This window comes from Panicum virgatum, chromosome 9K, assembly GCF_016808335.1.
Source record: "Panicum virgatum strain AP13 chromosome 9K, P.virgatum_v5, whole genome shotgun sequence".
In the NCBI taxonomy this organism is placed as follows: Eukaryota; Viridiplantae; Streptophyta; class Magnoliopsida; order Poales; family Poaceae; genus Panicum; species Panicum virgatum.
This window is the reverse complement of record NC_053144.1, coordinates 62,776,685-62,801,346: the sequence shown is the minus strand read 5'-3', so window position 1 is coordinate 62,801,346 and position 24,662 is coordinate 62,776,685. Positions and strand designations below refer to the sequence as shown.

Sequence of the window (24,662 nt, the reverse complement as noted above, 5' to 3'; positions counted from 1 at the left end):
GCTGCTCGAACGCTCGGATTCTTTCCGAGTTGCAGGTGGTGGGCCAGGATGTGCATCCCATGTGATTTTCGCATCCGCAATGGTGTGATGCTGGAAACAGCCTAAGAGCCCAAACGCGGCGATGCTGGCATAATTTGGTGTTGTTACCACTCAGCCCATTAACCTTTTTCTTTATGTTTTTGTCGCTCAAATTTTAAAAAAGTTACATGTAACTTTTTTTGGAACATAACAAAAAGAAAAATTGTATATAATTTTTTTGGAACACAACAAATAAAAAAGTTACATGTAACTTTTTGAAACGCAAAAATTACATGTAACTTTTTTGGAACACGTCAAATAAAAATGGAACACATCAAATAAAAAGGTACATATAATTTTTTTGGAACACAAAAAGAAAAGTTACAAGTAAATTTTCAAAAAATAACAAAAAATGTTACATTTGAATCTTTTAGGAACACAAGAAATGGAACAAAATGTAAAATTTTTGGGCTTCCATTCTTACAAGAAAAACATGCATGTACAATTTATTTACAATAGCTATCAAAGACGCAATGATGTACAAGTTGTCCAATTCTTCACTATTCACTCACAAGTACGGGAGGCTTCGAAGGTGGGCCACCGTGGAAGGCATTACACCTACAACATTGTTGCTGGAGAGATTGAGTTTCATGAGCTCCACAAAATTTTGCAATCTATGCTAGGATTGGCGCAATTATGTTATTCTGCAGCAGACTGAAACCTATCTATAGCTATATTCTTGTATATGGTAAAATAATCTAAAATCATTGCAAAGCTACCGGAAGCAAAGGCATCAGCTATGCTGGGTAGCTCCAACAAATCAATACACAAATATGCTTACAAGAGAAAGCAAAAGCTCAGAGCGGGAAAACTAGCATCATGCTTGATTCGAGGTGTAACTTGTTGATAAGGACCTAAGATGTAAGAGAGGACACATGATCAGAATAAGGAGTAGTTGAACAATTCTATTTGCAGTCAGCACTAAAGCAATTTAGTAAAGTGCCTAAAATGCAATGCATCACAATGAAACCATAATATAGCTGTTGGGTGACAATGATACAGCTAGCACAATTGCAATGAGTTCCTACTATGAACATGGTTCACTGAACTTTTAGCTAACACAATTACATGACAAGAATACCAGAATTTGTGCACTCGGTAGAGCCTTAGCCCCCTGCACCAAAAGAAACATGAAAGTAGAAGTCTAAAAGAACAAGGCAAAGGGGGCACATACAGTACACGTAATGATAAAGGGGTGCATCCATTTTCTTTAGAAATTATAGACATGAAAAATATAAAACCTGCTTATAGTTTGTCTTATGCACAAATTATCGTCAACGAAAAGACTAGCGAACAACAGTATTTGACCACTAAAAATATACTCTTCTTAATTGATAACCAAAAGTCCAAAACCAAGTATTCATTAGGATGTTGTAACCAATCTCATCAAGAAGAAAATGACATTATCACAAACTCAAATATTCCATAGGTATGATACTGATTCTTACATGAAAATTAGTTATGTGAAAAATACTTTGTTTGCTAGAGCCTAAGACTACTATGGAACATACTCCCTCCATTTCAAATTATAAGACATCCCAAGAATTTTGGAGAGTCAAAACAATCTCAAGTTTGACCAAGATTATAAAGAGAAATATAAAAATTTATGATATCAAATTGTTGTACTATGAAAATATAACTAATAAAGAATCTAATGGTACTTAGTTTATATAATAAATGTCATTATTCTATTATATAAATTTGCTTAAATATAAAATTTTTTGACTCTCCAAGATTGTTGAAATGTCTTATAATTTGGAACGGATGGAGTAGCTAATATCGTCCTTATAAACCATTGGCCCCAATTGGTCCTGAAAATTGGACCATCATCTATTTGCAATTATGAAAAGAGCTATAATTGGAACACACAAGTGGTAGTGATGCAAACTACAAGTAACGAATCTACACTAAAGAGGCACAAACAGGAGGATCAGAGAGGTTATGCAATGGTAGGTTAAATCTGGGAGAAAAGGAGAGGCAAACATGGACAGATGATCCTCTCACAGAAAAATTCAATAGGCATTGAATCAAAGTATAACATGAAAATTATCATATTAGCTGCTATCCTTCAACCTGTCCTCCTTGATATGGAACACACTTCAAACATAAATCAAGTGAATCTTTCAAGTTTCAACATTATAATATAAAAGAAAAGATTCAAGGACAAATTAGTCTTAATGTCACCTATGCATCTTACACTGCACAAGGCACTTTACACAAAAGAAAGGTATACGACAAGATTCCAAAACAAATTGGAGCTCTTATGCAAAAATTAAAGGATACACAAGTACTCACTACAAATGGAACACAATAAAAAACCCAGATACCTTATATGTCTCTAAAAAAATCTAGTCAAGTTATACAAATATTAAAAACTGAGCCCAAATCGAACTAAATTGCAAATAAAAAAAAGTTAATGACAGAAATGAATGGGCATCATCTTAAAGTGGAGATAATATTGCTGGCAATGATCAAGGTTGCCGGCCAGAGAACAAATTTTGGCATCTATATCTATTTACGTATAGAAAAGGATTAGTAGGAAATGGATATTAACCTGAGCTCTCGCGTCTCTGCCTCTATCTGCACACTTTATCAGACATGCTGCTAGCACACAACAAAAAGAGGAATGCTCATTTCTGGCTATACGCAAAGAACCACCTCAAAAATCTTCCTATCTGTAAGATTCTTACTTCTAATTCGCATAGAGACACAAGTATCAGCACAACAATAATCCACGAACAAACAAGTTGTGATTCCACAGCAAAAACCTAACCCTAATGGCCTCTAATCTCCCTCTCAAGCACGAACCAGATCAAGTCCCACATCACAAATCCACAGCAAAACTATGTATAAATTGACTCCACTTATCCCCTCCATCCATAGATCGAATGACGAATCAAATTAACTACATGAATCCACACAAAACTAAACAGAACCTCAGAAGAACAGCGATGGAGAGAGAGAGAGAGGACCTGCCCCTACGCCCTGCACCTCTGGTGCTGCTGCGCCACGGGGGAGCTTCCTGGTTCTCCATCTCGTGGGAGGAAGACGAAAAGAGAAAGTGAATGGGAAGGGAAAGGGGCAACCGATATACCACATCACCACACAACTGGTGCACCAAACAAACAGATGCGGACCCGATTTCACTATTACACGTGAATCAACCAGAGACGCCAATCTCCGAACTGACGGACCTGAACATCGATTGATGGATAAACAAAATATCAACCGACTGACATGGAGCAAATCTGTTTTTTTTTTTGGAAAAGAGCTTTCCGGAATAGTACTAACCCTCTCTTCTCGCACACCAAAGTGAAGAAAGTACAGACCAACGGTGTTTTCCGATAGTAGGCTTCTCGCACTCAAGTGAGCACAGGACAAATGATTTGCGTTCTGTGGGGTCTGAAGCCTTCCCTTCTGGCGAGTGGGAAATCTTGCCAACCGGTGGACAGAAAGGGCGGCCGCGCCTGACAAGCACGTCGTGGCGATCGGTTCCATTCCGTTTCCATCGCATCGCGTCGCCGTCGCGGCTGGCGGAATTTTTCCCCAGGTCAACGACGAATGATCCTTCCAACGGCTCGTCCAGCGAGTCGCTGTTGCGCGTTCCGCTTCGTCCACGGTTACGGTTGGGTGTTGGGGCTCTCTTCATTGCGAGACGCGACGGCGCCAGGCCGGCTACAGGCCAGCAGCTAGCCTCGCCGTGTCGCCGTTGTGCCGTGCCGCGCAGACGTGGCGGTGCTTGCGTATAGGCGCGGCCAGACGCCCAGACGGAAAGTTTTGCCAGCTCGTGGCCGGCCGGCCGGCTGGAAGAGGCCAAGTCCTATTCGAGCTCCGGCGCGGCCACGCCAGACGCCACGCACGTACTCGTCCGCTAGGTTCATGGCCTCTTAGGCCGTTCCGCACTTCCGCGGTTACAATGGTGAATTGGTGATGAAGTCATGGCGTGCGTCGTTCTACTGTCGGGGCCGCCGTCTGCCGCGGCTGATCGCGCCAGGCAGAGAGAAGGAATGGCCGGTTGTCTGCCGCCGAAGTGGAAAAGCGCCCGGACAGCCCCGCGTGGGCGGTGCGGCGGCGAATCCACCGGCGCGTGAAAAAAGGGGCACAACGGAGACGACTGCCGTCTCGGCACGTGTCCGGAGCTGCGGCGTGTGGAGTCGTCGCCGGCGGGTGACGAGCATCGCGGCTCGGGGGCCTGGAGCTTGGGATTGGATCGGCCGCGTTGGTTCTCGGCGTTCGCACGTGAGAATTTCGCACGGCGGCGGCGGCGGGTGGTTGGCAGGTGCCGTTGGATGGAGGCCTGATTGGCCCAATGGGCCCGAGGAAACCAGTCAAAAGGATGGGTCCGATTAGGCAGAAACTGAATATTGGCGATTCGACCTGCCATTCCGGCCCAAAGAGCCTTAAGCGGGTCAACAGGAAAGTCCGTAAGCAGCCCAACCCGTTGGTCCAAACTCCAGAGTCCAAACCTGTTGAAACTGAAAGTCTTCCTGTCTCCCAAATTCCCAACAAGCCACGCTGAGCTACAGGAGTACACCTAACCAAACGCGTTTTTTCTCAAAAAAAAAAAAACTAACCAAACGCGGCCTTAGATTCGGTGCCTCAGGTGTAAGCAGTTAGTTGAACGTTGCCCGAATTGTGGTGTGGAATGAACCCGATTACCGGTTCTCCATCCACTCTTGGCTTGGGTGGTTGCACCGGCGCCCGATTCTTGGAGCGGTGACATTCTTCTCGTGAGGATTGGCCCGGCGGCACTCGCGGCAACACATCGTCAAACTCTGGCTGCTCGATAGACGATAGTCCATTCCCACCTACCTGCCGCATCTGGTTCCTGACCCCAAGACTCAACTCCATCCCATGTGTTTCCCAGATTCCACAGCTCGGTATGATTCCTCGTATGGAAATACAGAAGCACACCTGGAAGATATGTTGGAGTAATGGGCTTGGCCCATTTATTCTAAAGTATTAAAAGAATTTAAAGCACACTATTAATGCTAGGGAATCAATGTTTAATTCCGTACCGGGAATTGAGGAGGATCTCAACCGACTTAAAAGGTGGACTTCTTGTACACCACTTGTGAAGCCGGTAAGAGGAGGACGGTGAACCACACGCGCGCGCGCTCGCTCGCCTCGCCGAGCCGTGGCCGTGGCCGGGCGGTGCGGTGCGGTGCGGTGCGATGGCTATTTTGCCGTTGACAGCAATTAATCGTGCGATTAAATGTGCAATTAAATCTGTAATTAATGGCCATAACCGCATCACCTAAATGACTCTGATGGTGTCCAGGTTCAACGATCCTGAGCACCTGAGTCACTATATAAGGAGTGTCATTCCCCTCATCCATCCTGCACCAGAGCACTGAGGCAACTCGGCTCCTCTCTTCTCCCTCTCCAGTTGCAACAACTGAGTTCCCCAACGCTAATTTCTGCGCGCACAGAATTAGCGTGAGCAGGCCTCTGAAACCTTGCTCGCCTTGAGATCCTGCACGGGATAGGCGGGCAATCAGGTTTTTGGGTAACGCTTTAGCGTGACTGCTCAAAAATACTAAGGCTTTGCCCGATTGTACGACTACTTCCTGGTGGACGAGCCGAACGACTACGTCGACTACCAGAGCACTGAGGCAACTCGGCTCCTCTCTTCTCCCTCTCCAGTTGCAACAATTGAGTTCCCCAACGCTAATTTCTGCGCGCACAGAATTAGCGTGAGCAGGCCTCTGAAACCTTGCTCGCCTTGAGATCCTGCACGGGATAGGCGGGCAATCAGGTTTTTGGGTAACGCTTTAGCGTGACTGCTCAAAAATACTAAGGCTTTGCCCGATTGTACGACTACTTCCTGGTGGACGAGCCGAACGACTACGTCGACTACCAGAGCACTGAGGCAACTCGGCTCCTCTCTTCTCCCTCTCCAGTTGCAACAACTGAGTTCCCCAACGCTAATTTCTGCGCGCACAGAATTAGCGTGAGCAGGCCTCTGAAACCTTGCTCGCCTTGAGATCCTGCACGGGATAGGCGGGCAATCAGGTTTTTGGGTAACGCTTTAGCGTGACTGCTCAAAAATACTAAGGCTTTGCCCGATTGTACGACTACTTCCTGGTGGACGAGCCGAACGACTACGTCGACTACATTCTGGTGGCCGAACGACTACGTCGACTACATCTTGGTGACCGTTCGTGGGACTGCACTGCGAACTTCTTCCTGCACCGATTTAGTTCGACTACTTCGACTGAGGCCAACCGAGTAGATGTCTACTCCAGTTGGTAACAGCGCAGCCAATGCCTCCGGCAACGGCCCCGCTTTAGGGTACTCCCTGAAATTTTGGTTATTTATATTGTTTATGCTTATATGTGTGATAAGTATAAACATGTTCACATGTTTTATTTTACTCCTTAAAGTCATAGAAATATTGCTAGTTTATACATTTAATTTTGGAATTAAAATATACCGAAAATTGCCTAGATTTCTAACATTCCAAAAACCTGATTATGTTAATAGGCTTTCGGTATCTAGCTTTGCTGCATCAATCAAACCATCACCTTTTGATGGTTCAAATTACAAACGTTGGCAAGAGCGGCTTATACTGTGGTTAACACTATCGAGAGTGATCCATGTGAAAGAGGGTAAGCCTGAACAATTCTCTCCAGAGGAAGGGAGTGCGTTCGATGAGGCTGATATCCTCTTTCGAGGCTTGATCATTAGTGTTCTCGGTGATAACCTGGTGGATTCTTATATCCGGCTGCCAACTGGCAAAGCTTTGTGGGATGCTCTTGAGGCTCAATATGGAGTATCTGACGCCGGGAGTGAGTTGTATATCATGGAGCAGTTCCTTGAGTACAGGATGGTCGAAGACCGTTCTGTAGTGGAACAGGCTCATAAAATACATACTCTGGCAAAAGATCTCAAAAATTGCAGCAAAGAGTCCCCATGTGTGTTACCCAATAAGTTTGTGGCTGGAGGTATAATCTCTAAGCTGCCACCTTCTTGGAGGGACTTTGCTACTTCTCTAAAACATAAGAGACAGGAGTTCACAATAGATGGACTCATAGGGACTCTTGATGTTGAGGAGAAGGCGAGAGCAAAGGACATACATGGGAAAGGAGTTGTTGGTGCTTCAAGTGCCAATCTTGTTCAGAAGAACAACTCCCATAAGAACAAGAAAAAGCCACCGCAGAACCAACCAAAGACTAAGAAGACAACCACTTTTAAGAAGAAGAAGAAGACGAGAGCTTGCTATGTGTGTGCTAGTACGGATCACTTTGCTGCAAAGTGTCCGAACCGCAAAGGCAACGACTCCGCCAACATGGTTATTAGCGAGCCTGGAGGAACTTCGGGGTACGGTAATTTATTACCTACTGTTCTTTCAGTCTTTGGTTCACCCGAGTGGTGGGTTGACACTGGTGCTAATATTCATGTTTGTGCTGATGCTTCTTTGTTCTCTTCTTACCAGACCGGCGGGACTTCCTCCTTGCTGATGGGGAACGGATCACATGCGTGTGTTCTTGGTGTTGGTACGGTAAATCTAAAGTTTACTTCGGGGAAGACCGTGCAGCTGAAGAACGTGCAGCATGTCCCCACCATCAAGAAGAATTTAGTCAGCGGCTCTCTACTGTGTAGAGATGGTTTCAAATTAGTCTTTGAGTCCAATAAATGTATCTTGTCTAAGTTTGGTACTTTTGTTGGAAAAGGTTATGAAAGCGGAGGTTTGTTCCGTCTTTCTTTGTCAGATGTTTGTAATAAAATTGCATACAATGTTATTAACGTTGATGAAACAAATGTTTGGCATTCGAGGCTTTGTCACGTTAATTTTGGTTGTATGATGCGCTTAGCTAATTTGAGCTTAATTCCAAAGTTCACTTTTGTCAAAAATTCTAAGTGTCATGTATGTGTTGAATCAAAACAAACTCGTAAGCCTCATAAGACCGCGGAGGCAAGGAGCTTGGCACCCTTAGAATTAATTCATTCCGATTTGTGCGAAATGAATGGAGTGTTGACAAAAGGTGGTAAAAATATTTCATGACTTTGATTGATGATAGTACTAGATTTTGTTACATCTATTTGTTGAAGTCAAAAGATGAAGCTTTACACTACTTTAAAATCTATAAAGCTGAAGTAGAAAACCAACTTGAGAGAAAGATCAAAAGAGTTAGGTCAGATCGTGGTGGCGAGTATTTCTCAAATTTATTTACTTTATTCTGCGAGGAACATGGTATTATTCATGAGAGGACGCCTCCCTATTCACCTCAGTCAAATGGGGTTGCCAAAAGAAAGAACCGCACTCTAACGGATTTGGTTAACGCCATGTTAGATACAGCGGGACGTTCCAAGGAATGGTGGGGTGAGGCTATATTGACTGCATGTCATGTCCTAAACCGTGTTCCTACAAAGAATAAAGAGATAACTCCTTTCGAGGAATGGGAGAAGAAAAGGCCAACACTGTCATACTTACGTACATGGGGTTGTTTGGCAAAAGTGAGTGTGCCAATAACCAAGAAACGTAAGCTTGGACCTAAAACTGTGGATTGTATCTTTCTAGGTTATGCTATTCACAGCGTTGGATATAGATTTTTAATAGTGAAATCTGGAGTACCTGACATGCATGTTGGTACTATAATGGAGTCCAGAGATGCTACATTTTTTGAAAACATTTTTCCCATGAGAGATGAAACAAGTTCATATAGGCAAGAGTTCATCAAGGATGATGGCTCTGCTGAGCCGATAGAACACAATGAACATACACTTGTAGAAAATCCTGAGGAGGATAACAATGATGCTCCGAGAAAGAGCAAGAGACAAAGGACTGTAAAGTCTTTTGGTGATGATTTCATTGTATACCTCATAGATGATACACCCAGAACCATTGAAGAGGCATATTCATCTCCTGATGCTGACTATTGGAAGGAAGCAGTAAGGAGTGAGATGGATTCTATTATGTCTAATGGAACCTGGGAGGTCGTTGAACGTCCTTATGGATGTAAACCGGTTGGATGCAAGTGGGTGTTCAAGAAAAAGCTTAGGCCAGATGGTACTATTGAAAAGTACAAGGCTAGGCTTGTGGCCAAGGGTTATACACAAAAAGAAGGAGAAGATTTCTTTGACACTTATTCACCAGTTGCCCGATTGACCACAATTCGAGTGTTACTTTCCTTGGCAGCCTCTTATGGTCTTCTCGTTCATCAGATGGACGTTAAGACGGCTTTCCTCAATGGAGAGTTAGAAGAGGAGATCTATATGGATCCGCCGGATGGGTTTGTATCAAAGGGTCAAGAAGGAATGGTTTGTAAGTTGTTAAAATCTTTATATGGTCTCAAGCAAGCGCCTAAGCAGTGGCATGAAAAGTTTGATAGAACTTTGACCTCTGCCGGCTTTGTTGTGAACGAAGCTGACAGATGTGTGTACTATCACTATGGTGGGGCTGAAGGAGTGATTTTGTGCTTGTATGTGGATGACATAATGATCTTTGGCACTAGCCTTAATGTGATTAAGGAAGTCAAAGAGTTTTTATCTCAAAATTTTGAGATGAAGGATCTGGGAGAAGCTGATGTTATCCTTAATATAAAGCTGGTAAAAGAGATCAATGGTGGGGTGATTCTTACACAGTCTCACTATGTGGAGAAGGTGTTAAGTCGCTTTGGTTATAGTGACTATAAACCTGTCTCAACACCATATGATGCCAGTTTAATTCTTAGAAAGAACAAAAGGATAATGCGAGATCAGCTGAGATATTCTCAGATCATTGATTCATTAATGTATTTAGCGAGCGCTACAAGACCTGACATCTCGTTTGCTGTAAGCAAACTGAGCCGGTTTGTTTCAAACCCGGGAGATGATCATTGGAAGGGTCTTGAAAGAGTAATGCGCTATCTGAAGGGGACAATGAACTATGGAATTCACTACACCGGGTACCCAAGGGTACTAGAAGGGTATAGTGATTCAAATTGGATTTCTGATGCTGATGAGATAAAGGCCACAAGTGGATATGTGTTTACACTTGGTGGTGGAGCTGTTTCCTGGAAGTCTTGCAAGCAGACCATCTTAACGAGGTCAACTATGGAAGCAGAACTCACAGCATTAGATACCGCCACTGTTGAGGCTGAGTGGCTTCGTGAGCTCCTTATGGACTTGCCGATAGTTGAAAAACCGTTACCGGCAATCCTAATGAACTGTGACAATCAAACGGTAATTGTCAAGGTGAATAGTTCAAAGGATAACATGAAGTCATCTAGACATGTGAAAAGGCGGTTGAAATCTGTCAGAAAATTGAGAAACTCCGGAGTTATAGCCCTGGACTATGTTCAGACGGCTAAAAATCTGGCAGATCAGTTTACAAAGGGTCTTTCACGAAATGTGATAGACAATGCATCTATGGAATTGGGCTTGAGACCCACATGAGTCATTTTATAGTGGAAACCTGTCCTATGTGATCGGAGATCCCGTGAATTAGGATGGTGAAACAAACTAAAGTCTGACTGTGAGAAGAGAACCTTTGTGAAAAGGGCTCATTCCGTGTATAAGGTGCATTTCTCTTCTAATCTGTATGGCAGGTTGGTCTATACCTTAATGTGTGCCAGGTGGTTTCTTTTAAACAAATGAGTTGTTTTCTTGAAACAAAGATGTTGTCCTACAGAACATCTGAAAGGAACACACCTATATGAGTTTGACCACTGGTCATGGTCTATGAGAATTTGGTATTCTCTAGAAACTCATGAAGGGCCTGGAGTATGACTTATAAGCTCCAAACCGCGGGGATGCTTTTGCAGCCTAGTACCAGTGTAGGGCTCTGGTCAAACTTGTTTGCACAAAACTGGCAATTCAAGGCATAGTCCATTGCACAGTTGTGAATAAGTGTAGCCTTTGTCCTAGATGGAAGTTCAACTTAACAGTCTCTGTCGAATACTGGTATATCAATGAGAGAATGAGGGTATTTCTAGTGTGGCTTGAATTTCTTGGTGGGGATTGTTGGAGTAATGGGCTTGGCCCATTTATTCTAAATCATTAAAAGAATTTAAAGCCCACTATTAATGCTAGGGAATCAATGTTTAATTCCGTACCGGGAATTGAGGAGGATCTCAACCGACTTAAAAGGTGGACTTCTTGTACACCACTTGTGAAGCCGGTAAGAGGAGGACGGTGAACCACACGCGCGCGCGCGCGCGCTCGCCTCGCCGAGCCGGGCCGGGCCGGGCCGGGCCGTGGCCGTGGCCGTGGCCGTGGCCGAGGCCGAGGCGAGGCGCGGCGCGGCGCGGCGCGGCGCGGCCGGCCGGACGGGCGGTGCGGTGGCCATAACCGCATCACCTAAATGACTCTGATGGTGTCCAGGTTCAACGATCCTGAGCACCTGAGTCACTATATAAGGAGTGCCATTCCCCTCATCCATCCTACACCAGAGCACTGAGGCAACTCGGCTCCTCTCTTCTCCCTCTCCAGTTGCAACAACTGAGTTCCCCAACGCTAATTTCTGCGCGCACAGAATTAGCGTGAGCAGGCCTCCGAAACCTTGCTCGCCTTGAGATCCTGCACGGGATAGGCGGGCAATCAGGTTTTTGGGTAACGCTTTAGCGTGACTGCTCAAAAATACTAAGGTTTTGCCCGATTGTACGACTACTTCCTGGTGGACGAGCCGAACGACTACGTCGACTACATTCTGGTGGCCGAACGACTACGTCGACTACATCTTGGTGACCGTTCGTGGGACTGCACTGCGAATTTCTTCCTGCACCGATTTAGTTCGACTACTTCGACTGAGGCCAACCGAGTAGATGTCTACTCCAGTTGGTAACAGCGCAGCCAATGCCTCCGGCAACGGCCCCGCTTTAGGGTACTCCCTGAAACTTTGGTTATTTATATTGTTTATGCTTATATGTGTGATAAGTATAAACATGTTCACATGTTTTATTTTACTCCTTAAAGTCATAGAAATATTGCTAGTTTATACATTTAATTTTGGAATTAAAATATACCGAAAATTGCCTAGATTTTTAACAAGATATTCTTTTAAGGCACAAAAAGAAAGACAGATTTGATGGCCCTTGAACTCGGCGATCCTCTATCTCTACGCGTCATTACGCGTCTTTGTTGCGCTGCGCCGGTTCAAAGTTCAAACTTAAAGCAGAGCCCATCCATGATCCGGTCATCGTGGTCCTGGACGGTCGGGCTGATCTGCGAGCGCACCTACCCCAGGATCCAGTCCACGTTCGTTGGTTGGCATTGGTGAGCTCGCGATCGCCTCCTGGATTGCTTGGCTTGTCGCCAAATTTAGTCGCCATTTACCTACCGTATCCCATCTCATTCTCGTCTCACCAGTATATATCTCGCGGCTCGAGCCCCTACCCGCCGCGCACCTCACTTGATCACGTCGAAGCAAGGTCTCTCTCCATCGGCTGCCTCCGCGCCCTGCGTAGCTGTGCGTGAACCGGCGGCCGGAGATGGGCGCGGTGGAGGAGCTCGTGGCGAGAGCGGGCGGGTGCGCGGTGATCGACGGCGGCTTCGCCACGCAGCTGGAGGCGCTCGGCGCCGACATCAACGACCCGCTCTGGAGCGCTGCATGCCTCATCGCCAGGCCGCTCCTCGTCAAGGAGGTAACAGCCCTGGCCGCCCCGCCCCCCGCCGACGTGCCGGCATGTGCATAGCGTGACAACTGGCGGGCATCTCATCGCCAGCGCCGCGCCACCGGTTGCTTGCATTCGTACTTGTTGCGAGTTGGGCACTGCGCGCGGTGCACCCATCACGTGCTCGATGCAATGCTGCAGCAGATAAAGTGTTTTTCTTCTCACCGTGGGAAATAAATAATTTGCCGCGCTGTGTGTGACTGTATATTAGTGTTTAGGCAAATCGATTGCTGCGCCGAATAGCGATCTAGGTTTCCTCGAAATGTGCATATGTTCTGCCGAAGTTTTAAAAAGTTCAGTCTATGAGCCTGTTGCTTAGGTCAAATAAACCAAGTCAAGGGTCAGGTGGCGTGGCAGAGGTTGAATTCTCGGCTCCTTGGGGACGGTGGTGACTGGTGACCAGACCAGCACAAGAATTCCCCTTTTTTTTTTACTCTTTCCTTTTCCACTTTCGACGGATACCAACTACACAGCTGTGGACTTCAACCATTTTCTGTGTGAACGTTCAGTCTTCAGCCTTGGACTTCCTTTCTTTTTCCTTAAAAAAATAGCATGGTTTGTTTGAACTAGACATTACATATCAGCAGAAATTTAGCATATTATGCAAAATTTTGAAACCATCTGTCAGTGAACACACCAGAGATTCTGAATCATAATCTTGTGTAAAAATTTGAAACCATCTGTCAGTGAACACACCAGATCTTGAATTGTAATTTGATGCAAAACATATGACATAGCAGTGATGGGCAGGATAAGTAAACACACCAATACATCTGGGCCCATCTATCAGTCTTATGGAGTGAAAATTCTGGAACATTGAATTAGATTTAGAATTTAGATCAACAAAAAGGACATCATTTTGAAATGGGACCATGTTGACATTTTCCCTTTTACTGTACTTGTCCAGGTTCATTTGCAGTACCTTGAAGCCGGTGCTGACGTCATCATTTCATCATCCTACCAGGTATCTTCTGGCTTTCATCTTCAGAACTATAGAAGACATGACAGACCAAATTCTGAGCTCGAAAAAAAAGTTTGCTTCATGTTTCAATTCAATAGGCCATAGAGGTTCAAAGGTTACCAGTTCTAGGAATTCATCTATCTTTTCCTGCAGGCAACGATCCCGGGGTTCCTAGCCAGAGGAATGTCTCTGGATGAGGCTGAAGACTTGCTGCGAACAAGTGTAAAACTGGCCCTGGAAGCACGGGACGAATTCTGGAAGTCCACACTGAGGAAGTCGAAGCCTATTTACAACCGTGCCCTAGTCGCTGCATCCATTGGAAGCTATGGAGCATATCTCGCTGATGGATCAGAGTACAGGTAACATCAGGATATTAACAATGAAGCAGCATTATGAATTATCTAGTCACACATCCTAGGGCATGTTATCTTGTCTAATGCGTGTCGGGGACAATCTTGGATCTTTACAGTGGATCATATGGAGCTGACATCACAGTTAAAAAACTGAAGGACTTCCACAGGCGCCGGCTGCAGGTCCTTGCAGGTGCCGGCCCTGACCTGATTGCATTTGAAGCCATTCCTAACAAAATGGAGGCACAGGTCCATTCCGAATCTGAACCCCAGTGTGAAACGAATTGCTGTTTATAGTTCAAGAAACGCAGGTTGAGCTGATGTTCTCATGTCCCCAGACTGAAATGAATAACCGTTCGCGTGTAGGCATTGGTTGAGCTTCTAGACGAGGAGAGCATCCAGGTCCCATCTTGGATCTGCTTCAGCTCCGTGGACGGCAAGCACCTGTGCTCTGGGGAAAGCTTCGCAGGCTGCCTTCAGATTCTGAACGCGAGCGAGAAGGTTGCTGTTGTAGGAGTGAACTGCACGCCGCCTCAATTCATCGAAGGCATCATAGGCGAATTCAGGAAGGTCAGCGACCTCCTCTCCGCACAGCAGTTCCATTCTGACCTTCATACCGGTTAATCAGTTGTCTGAACATGATGATCTTTATGTATGCTTCTGTTTAATCAATTCTCCTTTCTGTTCCCCTCAGCAAACAAAGAAGGCGATTGCTGTCTACCCGAACAGTGGCGAGGTTTGGGACGGGAGAGCAAAGAGGTGGCTGGTGAGTATTTTTGCGCTTTTTTCGAACAGAAACCTGGAGCTTTGCTCGCCAAAAAAACTGATTCTGTGTGTATGGCAGCCGGCCGAGTGTTTGGGTCACAAGAGCTTCGACGCGCTCGCGAAGAGATGGCAGGAGGCCGGGGCGAGCCTCATCGGAGGATGCTGCCGGACCACGCCTTCGACTATTCGGGCCGTTTCCAAGATCCTCAAGGGCAGGGCAGGGCACTGATTTCTTCAGAATAGATATACTACGCTATGCTGCCGGAATAAAATTCAAAATATAAATTTCTGCAGTTATCTTCTCCCCCCATTCAATTTTGAGCTCATCGCGTGAACGTTTAAATATAATTTGGCAGTGCAAAACGTAAACGGTTTGTACTGTTGACGAGTAGTGTTTACCCACAGATCTAGGTACGGTCGTAACAGAGTTGATGTTTTTTTTTTTGAGTAAAAGAGTTGATGTTGTTTGGATAATGGATATGGCGCTCTCCTCACCAAATTAAGATTATCAGACTGCCAGAATCTTTTGTCCAACTAACTATTCTTTTTATAAAAATGCTCAACCTGTACAATGTGCTTCCAGCTGCAAATTTATTCTTTTGCGACATACTTCTGATGAGAATAGTGCGAGATGTTAACGATTTCATCGCTCTAGTACTGGAGGTTATCCAGAATAACCAGCAGATATTTCCAACGGGTCGATTTTTAAGAGTGACATACATTATCTTGACAGCTACAAAACTGGTAAAAAGAAGTGTTAACTTCCCTGGGAAAAAAATTACTCTCGAATGGATTCAGTTCACAAATATACAAGTACATCAGATTCAATTTTACAATACTCTGCTTGCTCCATATCACTATGGCCCAAGTATATTCAACTGGAGTTCAAAAAAAAAAGTATATTCAACTGGACTAAACTGCTCTGGCAACAACAGTTACATTAACATCGTTTTGCTCAGACCTACAGAGGCACACATAACATGGCTACCCATCACTAGCCTATAGTCAAGGTCAGGTAAGTTATGGTGAAGTTGCAAGTCCACTTTTGTACAACCGAAAGTTTATTTGGATGCATTCAGCTCTACATACTACAATACAAAGTACATATCGTACCTATATACAACAGATGTCTCAAAAAGGATCCTCCAACTTTATATCAATTTCAGCATCCCCAGTAGCTTCCAACAGGTTTGCTACTTTCTTCGGACCGTAAACTGTGACTGATTGGCCCTCAGCATAACCAGTCATTAGAAGCTTCCCTATCTTCGCCCTCCAATCGCTAACACTTTTCTCCGTCCACCTGTCATGGACCACACGATCACGATAGTTGACCATTGTCCCAAGACCAGTGTTTCTTATCCAGCCATATTCTTCCAAAACATGTGCCTCGCCTTCTGTTAAATCTTCACCAACCTGAAGCACATGATGGAAGCAGAACAAAGTAACAAGACATGAGTCTCATTTTTCAACCTAGCAAACCTGGTCGTCAGCGCACTGGTAAAGAAATCATAAACATCAAGACCTAGACTATCTTATAATGGCTAAGTTAACTACTTTACAGCAAGAGGTAGCAAGGATCCTTAATATATTGTTTGTACGAGAATGTTGCATTAGTGGATTGAGCAGGATCAGGATTCAGAAAAAAAACGGGAGCATAGCCACATTCCAGTTCACCCACCAAGTCCTCACTGCTACATATAAATTTAGCATTTCTACATATATTGTAACCATAATCAGCAGCACGCACAAGATATGCGAAGAAACTGAAAGAAAAACCAGTGGTTCCACTAGGCCACATGGAGCGGGAGCCCCTATTTGTTATTTGTTAACACATAATTGCCAGTTAGGTCGCACAATAGTCCCCAGCTACTAGGTAGCTGTCTGGCCTGTAACCAGTTTTTGCGTTGAAAAAAAAATGCATACTGAAGCAAGAAGCCTTACCAGTAATGGCCTGTTTTCAATAAGAGCTGTCCTTCCACAGCCACTAAGCTTCATTGCAATAACCAACCTACGGATCTGCCATTCTATTGACAACGATTGCACAACCTCAAAGAAATATGTTGCATAACCATATTCAGGACGTTCAAGGACTATCCTGTGTAGCAAGATGAAAATGGGAACCATTAAAACAAGCCTTCCAACCATTTTGACAAGAAATATCGGGCAAAGATTAATGGGTAAGAGGAACCTATTATGGCTTCTAAATACAAAAATGAAGGATTGCAGATCCCTGCACCACCCCCATTCCACAGGGCAGTCACGGAATTGAAGGTAGCGCGACTACAAGAGGAGAAAAAATGAATAAAGCTCTCAAGATTGCCTGAAATGAAAACTTAATGGTAGAGTGTCTGCATGCGAGAAAATACCTGCTCAATAAGAGAAATTAGACAGGATAAGCAGTAGATAGCCTTTTCCCCCTTTTCATGTCTAGCTATTGACAGTTTCAACAGAGATGCTCTCTTAGGAAATATCTGCACATTGAGCAAATAGCATTAGTCCATAACACAAAAGAGGTAACTACAGTCCCTCGACACAGCAGTCAGGTACAAAGTTTATAGATAATAGATAAAAATAGAAGATCTATGCCTGTCAACAAACTCTTTCATTGATTGGTAAATGGCAACACAAGTGAAAACTAGATTACAGAGTAGCATGTATAAATATAGAGTGCACAGCATCAAGAGGGATACATGAGAGCTGCCCTCCAGTCTAAACAGGAGGTATAGCTCATATGCCCGTGTATATGGCCACTACAATATTCTTATTGGCAACTTGACTATTTTCCAACGGTCAAGTTTTGCCCCTTCTAGTATAAACACTCTGGTAATTATTTAAGCTGCTAATGAAGTCCAAACAGTAAATGGCAGACTCTGGATACTTATCAGATTGCTAGCAAGTATCATTTCCTGATGCAAGGCTCCCATAATTTGAGGATAGTATATAGTATTAACATGATTTTAGCATATCAATTTTGAAGTCACAGAAACACTCGCAACGGATAACCAATTTACATCGGCAATTGCATAGAGGATATTAGACATTTCTTCAATATAGTTGTCAGGCCTACAGCATATTTATTGGAAAACCATTCAATCTGCTTCCAGTTGCGCTATATTTAACAGTCAAATTTTCCTACCAAACCCAGAATAAACGCTTCACACTCCGCAGCCATATTCAAATGTTTCCAACCTAGTTCGCGGTTTGTTCAAGTTGTGGGGTTGTCTTTCACCAAATTAAACTGTCATTTGTTTCTCAGAGATGAAATTATTCATCTGTTGTCGTACTAAACACTGCTATAGAATATCTTACATTTGCAATGACATTTTCAAGATCTTCAAAGCTACTTTCTGAAGAATCTGGAATCATTTCATTATCTTCTTCTGCACCATAAAGTTTGATTTCTTGAACTGCTATTCCTCTGGTTAGAAGAATCTGCAGGCCAAAAAGAAAATGAAGCACAGACAATCACAGAATGAAAGATTATTATATTCATACGTAATTATATATGCAACAAATAGCCACCTCTAGAAGCCCTGGAGCATCTTCATCAAGTGCCTTTTCAATTGAATCCCTGCACATCATTTTTGTAAGCATAGTACCTCAAAGAAGTGTAAAGTGTAAACCCAAAAAGAAAAGACAAGTTACAAATGCAGCATACGTGGCTGTTTTCTTCATCCTCCTTCGACGAGAACAGTAAGCAATGCCCTCATCATTAGTGTAAGCATCTTCTTCAAGCATTTTTTCATTTGAATTACTGCACAAACGCTATTCATAAGCATGGTTTACAACATACAATAAAAATGAAACAAGTTATTCATGCAGCATACCTTGTCGTTTTCCTTTTTCTGCGTTTTCGGGAACTGAATTTTTTCTCACATAAGCCAGGTAAATCACACTCATTTAGTTCATCTTTTACTCCTAAAGATGGTACTGAGCCTTCAGCTTGAGCGGGATTTTCTTGAGGTGATTTAGAAGGGTCAATTTCATACCCTTCAAATGCAGGCTCCAATTTAACATCAGCAAGAAGGGCCCCCTGTTTTCTTACAATAAGTTCACTGCTTTCACTCCCACAAGTTGCAGTGCCACCTACCTGATTTTCCTCCACTGGATCATGAGAGCATCCAACTTCACATATGGATGGGCCGGTACAAGATGATATGCCAGAAATACTCAAGAAACCTGAGTTTCCAGCAATAAATTGTTAGCACTACTCGCTCAGAGTTATTATTATCACTGTTTTCTATACATGTAAATGCACACTAGGCATGATTGAACAAGGACACATTGCGTCCAGCTCATGAGTCGGTTGACATAGCCCATAGTTAAGAAAATTGTTAATGTTGTTCCTACGACCAGGAGAGCAGGAAACTACACCATATGAACAATTTATGGCAGAGCTGTCCAGGGCACTATGATATAAATGCTTCCAACAAAACATTCCTGAAAAGATATTTGGGTACCTGAATCATCTCCACAAAGCAACCTACTGCTGTTGCTATCATCCATGGGATTACTCTCTATAATAGGAGGTGCGGAGGAAATTTCCTGTATGAACTTACAATAAAAGGTTAAGGGGCTAGATTCTCAGAGGGGGTAAAGAGAAAATAAAACATCAGGCTCAACAGGTGTAATTATATTATTAATATACATTACCACAAGCAAATCCATATAGATATACAGTAACACAATGAGTATTTGATAACATTAAATCATTAATCGATACATATAAAACCTTCAAGCTAGTAAATTCAGATGTAATTTTCAGCATCGCTTTCATTTTACTTTATGAGTTCCAGCAGCAAGATTAAATTACATCATTGTATTCTTGGAAATGGATCTCACAAACAAGGCATGGATCATCAATCTCAGTGACCCATAACCAATATCAATTCCTATATAGCAACATCACTAAATAGGTTTAAAGAATAATTAATTTATTAGGATTTCTAACACCAGATTGGGATCACTTATCTTGGAACCAAACACATCAGGTTCTAAATCAATGTACCAATATCCAGTTAGCATGTTCATATTTAAAGAATAAAAAAAGTGCATGGTTTTGCAGTAGCAGCACCATGAAAAATGTGAAACCCACACAGTTGTAGCTATTAGCACTGACACTAATATGATGCAGATACAATTTAGCAAGTTAAGCATGTGAGAAGCCTTTATATATATATACAAAGAAACCTTGAATTTTCCAAACATGGTGACAGAAATGCATAACAGCAAACATAATTAATCAGATAACCGAGAAAAGTGTAACAGCACCTGCAACATGCTACATGTATCTTCTTTGTATGCTGTTACCTCTTGATTTCTGCAAGCAGCATCAAGGGAATAAAATGTCATTCATATAATAACCAAATCACATTCCTCTATAATGAATCCATACATTTTTTGCACTACCTTTTGGAAGCAGTTTTACTAGATTCCCTAGCTGATAATGTAGCAGGGCAAGTGCTTTTGTCTGCTAGAAGGATCCGGTAGCGCTCTTTCAGAGACATATGATCAAGATCATCAGTCTCATTATAGACTCTGGGGTTAGAACATGTAATACATTTCTCTCTTGAATCAACAGGCGTGGAAACATCCTGCAAAAGTTATCCAGAAACAACAATCCATTCAGTGTGAAACTCTACAAAACTAACTCATATGAAGCTTCAGGAAATAGCCTGTCTAATAATCTCAAACGGGTTATCTAGAGACACCATTCAGTGTGAAACTTTTACAAAACCAACTCATATGAAGCTTCAGGAAATAGCATGTCTAGTAATCTCAAACGGTTAACTAATATGGACTTGAAAATAACTAAAATGAAATTTCATGAATAACGACAACACTGATACAAATTTATAAATAAAGCAGTTGCCAAGACAAGGATAGAGAACAGGTGATAAGAGAAAATAAGGAAGTTGCAAAGGAACTAATGAACAGTGCAAATAAACCAATGCCCATAAACAAATACCTCCAGATGCCATAGTCAAAGTTTTATTCTAGGTTAGAAGCAACAACAATTCTGGTTAGCAGGAAATAGAAATTTTTAATAGAATGTCCGAAAAAGTAATGTCCTTTCAACAGAGGTATCATTATAGGGGCCATAACATATGAGTAGAATGAGTAAATGACTTGTGTAAACACAATTCCCTCTTTTGTATATGTCAAGCACAATACTAAAATAGAAATTCATTTTTTACCATAGTTTCTGGGAAAAACAAACTTCAGAAACTGTTCTATTTTTGGCATATCATTTTGCCTAACCAAATTATTATTTGCAATGAAAACTGAACTCGCGAATAAGACAGAGACAAAAACGGTTAGTAAATTATGTCCTTTCTCCAGCACTAGTGACCAAACACTCCAGCATATCTAAAGTGTCCTTTAATAATGATAACTGAAAATCAAAGGAGGCAAGACTTGACGTGAAAATATAAGACATGTATTACAAGAAAATAAAATCATATTATAGGAATGGACATGATAAGAAGAAAGTAGTTACCAATTCAGCCTCGACACGAGCTTCTTCAGCCAATTCACACAGACTGTCTCGTGATTCAAAAAATATTTTAGACAACACTAGCTCTTCCTCATGCTTCACTGTATTTCTGATATGATATTGATGTAATCTCCAATCAGTTTGATGAGAACCTTTATCACTCATCATGTCTGCATATAGGACAAACACCTCCTTGCAACCTTGCAGTGTTCCATCCAAGAAGATTGATCTAGAGGTTCCAATTTTTTTCCAGATAATATTTTCATCACCCTCATTGCTGTATGACTCAAATCTTCTATGGAAAAAGTATGACGCATGTCCATCCTGCCTAACACCTGCAAGATTGCGGTAGGTGCTGACAGATAAATAGATGGTAAAATAACAGGTATGATGCTACTTCAACAATATTACATACCAGGTATATCTCGAGGATGAGTGTAACTAAATCCTCTATCATCAACAACAGACGTAATAAACTTGTTGATAAATGGATGGCGCTCGGCCTGACCATTCCCAACTTCTGCAGCTAAATGCCATAGAAGATCACCATCGCTGGGATTAAATTCTACACCCCTTGGTAGCCCTGGCCAACTCTGCAAGCACAGTAGTACATTAAAACATATTCCTTCTAAAAAACAGAGAGAGGGAAAACAGTAAACAAAGGCCCTGTTTGGGACGGCGTTCGCGTCGCGTCGCGCGGGGAGAAGCGAGAAAAACCCACCGAACGCTTCGCGGCGAACGCGCGTCAGCGGGCCATGTGTCGACGGGAACGCTGGATTTGAGCGGAACGGGCGAAAAACTACCTGCTGCTGGGAACCTCCGTCGGCGCGTCCAGTGTCAACGCTAGCTTCGCACCTGCGCGGGAACCACGCAAACATTCAGCCTTCGGAAATTTCGCCGCACTGGAAGTGGAAGGGCCAGCGGGATGAGCTCACCTGTCGGGGAGGCGAGGCGAGGACTCGGCGCGTGCCGACGCCGGCGGCTGAACCGTCAGTCTGTCACGCCCAGAGAGGGGGCAGTGGTCGGGGTCCGGCGAGCGGTCGAGGTGGGAAATCAGCGAACTGGAGCCGGTGGCCATTACAGCGGCATTAGGGTTTGAGCGGGACGACGGGAGGTGGTTTAGGAGGGGGATTTGGACGAAGATTCACCTGGCTGTTCTAGATCGGGTTCCGCCGGTGGAAACACGATCTAGATTTAGAAAAGGGAAATGCCCGAGCTCGGCCCGGCCAAAATGCGTGAATTCAGACGTGAGATATGGGCTGTGCTGGATTTAAGTGCGTGTTTGGTAGAACTGAAAATGCCCGAGCTCGGCCCAGTCCAAAATGCGTAAATTCAAATCGCGAGGTCTGGTCTGGACCGAATCTAATCTAAGTGCTTATTTGGTAGAGCTCCAACTTATTTTAGTTAGTTTTTTAAAAAACTAATTCTAGTTAGGTTGATCTTTGAGAGAAGTGGTTCTCTAACTGAAAATAATTATATATAATTCTGTAAGATTAATTTTATGAAAAATGGATCCAATTGTGAGAAATGAATCAGGAGAAGCTACTTTTTTTTTCATCTCCCAGCTTTTCATTTCAAAGAATCACTCCACGGAGATCACCACAGAATCACTTCTATTAGAAAAATTGTTTGAGAGCTTATTCTGGATTTAGCCTAGAAGTTGCTCTATGAGCACCGCCAAACAGGAGCTAAGTCAGTTGTAAGTTTGGGTTTATAAGAATATATGGGCTTGTCCAATTCACTTCAGACGATCAAATTCAAGCTGTAATATCGGTTGACATGGCTACATTAGAGCATGTACAAAAGGCGATTAGCTAAAAGACCCAGGTTTTCCCCATGTCATTTACTCATTTACATCTCGTGCTTAAAAAGGTGAATAAGGTGCTTAAGTTTTTTTTACATCGATGCTTAAGTTTGCTAATAAGGTTTTTATAGTTTGCATTTTATGGATTAACTTTTACATGGTTCGTTAATGAAGTGAGGCTCGACAGCTCATGCCAAAGAGATTCAACGCGCTCTATTTACTTGTTCGATTACATCAATGAAAAAAAATACGTGTTTAAAATTTGTCCTCGGGCTCAAAGTATGAACTTAATTAGCCTTCTAACCCGGGGTTCACAGGAGCATTTGTGGTGTGGCCAGAGCTACCCTCTGACGATTAGCATGAGACAAAAAGGGTCCTTGGTCCACACACGAATATACAGCTAATTTCGTTCTGAATCAAACACATCCTTAGCCCAACAATCTATTTTTTTGATCGGGTTGCTATCATAATAATCTCAGCATCTCTTGTGTGGGTGGAGTACAGATGAAATTAGCTACGCTCGTGTAGCAGCACTGCACTCACTACGCTCGTACCGCTCAAATTGACCCCTCGACGCTTCATCCAAACTGTGTTCGGCTGGTATACAGCCCTCCAGCCCTACAATATTTTTCTCTCACACCATTCCAGCTCCAGCCTCCAGTCACCAGCCATGTAACAGTATTTTTCTCTCACACTACTCCAGCTCCAGCCTCCAGCTCCAGCCTGCCGAACACGGTGAGGTTAAAAACGCTGGGCTCCGGCAACCTTTCGTACGCACGACGTAAACGCCGCCGAGACGACCTTCGGCGAGTGCGAAGATGACCGTTGGCGTTGGGGACGAAAGCCAAGGCAAGCCAGTGCGGCAACGAGCTCCATCGCCACGAGCGCGCCCAGTCACCGCCCGAGCCGAGCCACGTGGGAAAAGAGAGGCAGGCGATCAGCGCTGCCCTCGCTGGCTGCCTGGCTCGTTCCGTGCTGCAGCAGCAACGGCCGGTCGGGGCGCCGAGCGCCCGCGAAATTTGACCGTTGCTGCGCCACGTCAGACCCCGTCCCGTCCTCCTCCTCCTCGCGAAGCGTGTCCGGCCCCCACCCATCTGCGTCACGGTCCCCATGGGCCTACTGTCCGCTGTAGCTGACATGCGGGGTCGGGATCCTGGCCCACTCGTCGGTGGCGGGGGCGAGCTTTATCGGGGTTTGCTTGTTTCTTTCCCGTTGTCCCAAGCCCACGCCCGCTGTGTCCCGGAGCTGGGAAAGCCGACCAGTCGTTACGCGTGTGAAGTCACTGGCATGTGGGTCCGGATTGTTAGCCGCAGCACGCATGTACGTGGGGTTCGCGACGGGATGGGTGCGCCAGCGCCACCCGCCTCGTGGCGCCCCGAGATCGTGTCGCAGCCGTTGGATTCCTGACATGCGCAGCGTGATCGGTGCTACGGCCACCGGCTGAACGCGCTGCTCCCGAAGAGGGAGCTTTTCCACTGACACGTGGGTCATGCGCATTGTGGACCCACACGTCAGTGGGATATACGGCGTCGGAGATCACCCCCAGGCCCCAGGGGCTTCGGCCCCATGGTGTGCTCCCCGTCCGTTGGGCCCCGCCCCGCGCTTTTGTACA

At 44.1% G+C, this 24,662-nt stretch overlaps 2 protein-coding genes and 1 long non-coding RNA gene across 6 annotated transcripts; 1 reads left to right on the top strand and 2 right to left on the bottom strand.

The window, feature by feature from the left end:
- Positions 1-356: 356 nt before the first annotated feature.
- Positions 357-3,533, bottom strand: LOC120646828. 2 transcript variants are annotated; one of them, XR_005664622.1, is made up of 3 exons: positions 3,370-3,530; positions 3,051-3,272; positions 358-932 (listed from the first exon to the last, which is right to left on the bottom strand). It is a non-coding gene; the product is annotated as an uncharacterized LOC120646828 (long non-coding RNA). The 2 variants fall into 2 exon arrangements; XR_005664621.1 differs by having other exon boundaries at positions 357-3,272; positions 3,370-3,533.
- Positions 3,534-12,144: 8,611 nt separating this feature from the next.
- On the top strand, positions 12,145-15,319 carry LOC120646827 (homocysteine S-methyltransferase 1-like). 2 transcript variants are annotated; one of them, XM_039923318.1, is made up of 8 exons: positions 12,145-12,276; positions 12,370-12,644; positions 13,582-13,638; positions 13,789-13,994; positions 14,105-14,234; positions 14,352-14,555; positions 14,680-14,751; positions 14,830-15,319. In XM_039923318.1, the coding sequence occupies exons 2-8, from the start codon at positions 12,492-12,494 to the stop codon at positions 14,977-14,979; spliced, it is 972 nt and encodes a 323-aa protein (XP_039779252.1). In that variant the 5' UTR covers positions 12,145-12,276; positions 12,370-12,491; the 3' UTR covers positions 14,980-15,319. The 2 variants fall into 2 exon arrangements, with proteins under 2 accessions (XP_039779252.1, XP_039779251.1); XM_039923317.1 differs by having other exon boundaries at positions 12,201-12,644.
- A 188-nt stretch (positions 15,320-15,507) lies between these two features.
- LOC120646826 lies at positions 15,508-22,429 on the bottom strand. 2 transcript variants are annotated; one of them, XM_039923315.1, is made up of 15 exons: positions 22,182-22,429; positions 22,050-22,101; positions 21,662-21,839; positions 21,250-21,581; positions 20,160-20,344; positions 20,022-20,070; positions 19,211-19,295; positions 18,578-18,929; positions 18,409-18,504; positions 18,273-18,321; positions 18,060-18,182; positions 17,117-17,221; positions 16,939-17,030; positions 16,692-16,845; positions 15,508-16,172 (listed from the first exon to the last, which is right to left on the bottom strand). In XM_039923315.1, the coding sequence occupies exons 1-15, from the start codon at positions 22,322-22,324 to the stop codon at positions 15,882-15,884; spliced, it is 2,286 nt and encodes a 761-aa protein (XP_039779249.1). In that variant the 5' UTR covers positions 22,325-22,429; the 3' UTR covers positions 15,508-15,881. The 2 variants fall into 2 exon arrangements, with proteins under 2 accessions (XP_039779249.1, XP_039779250.1); XM_039923316.1 differs by having other exon boundaries at positions 15,508-16,163; positions 22,182-22,414.
- Between the last annotated feature and the right edge of the window lie 2,233 nt (positions 22,430-24,662).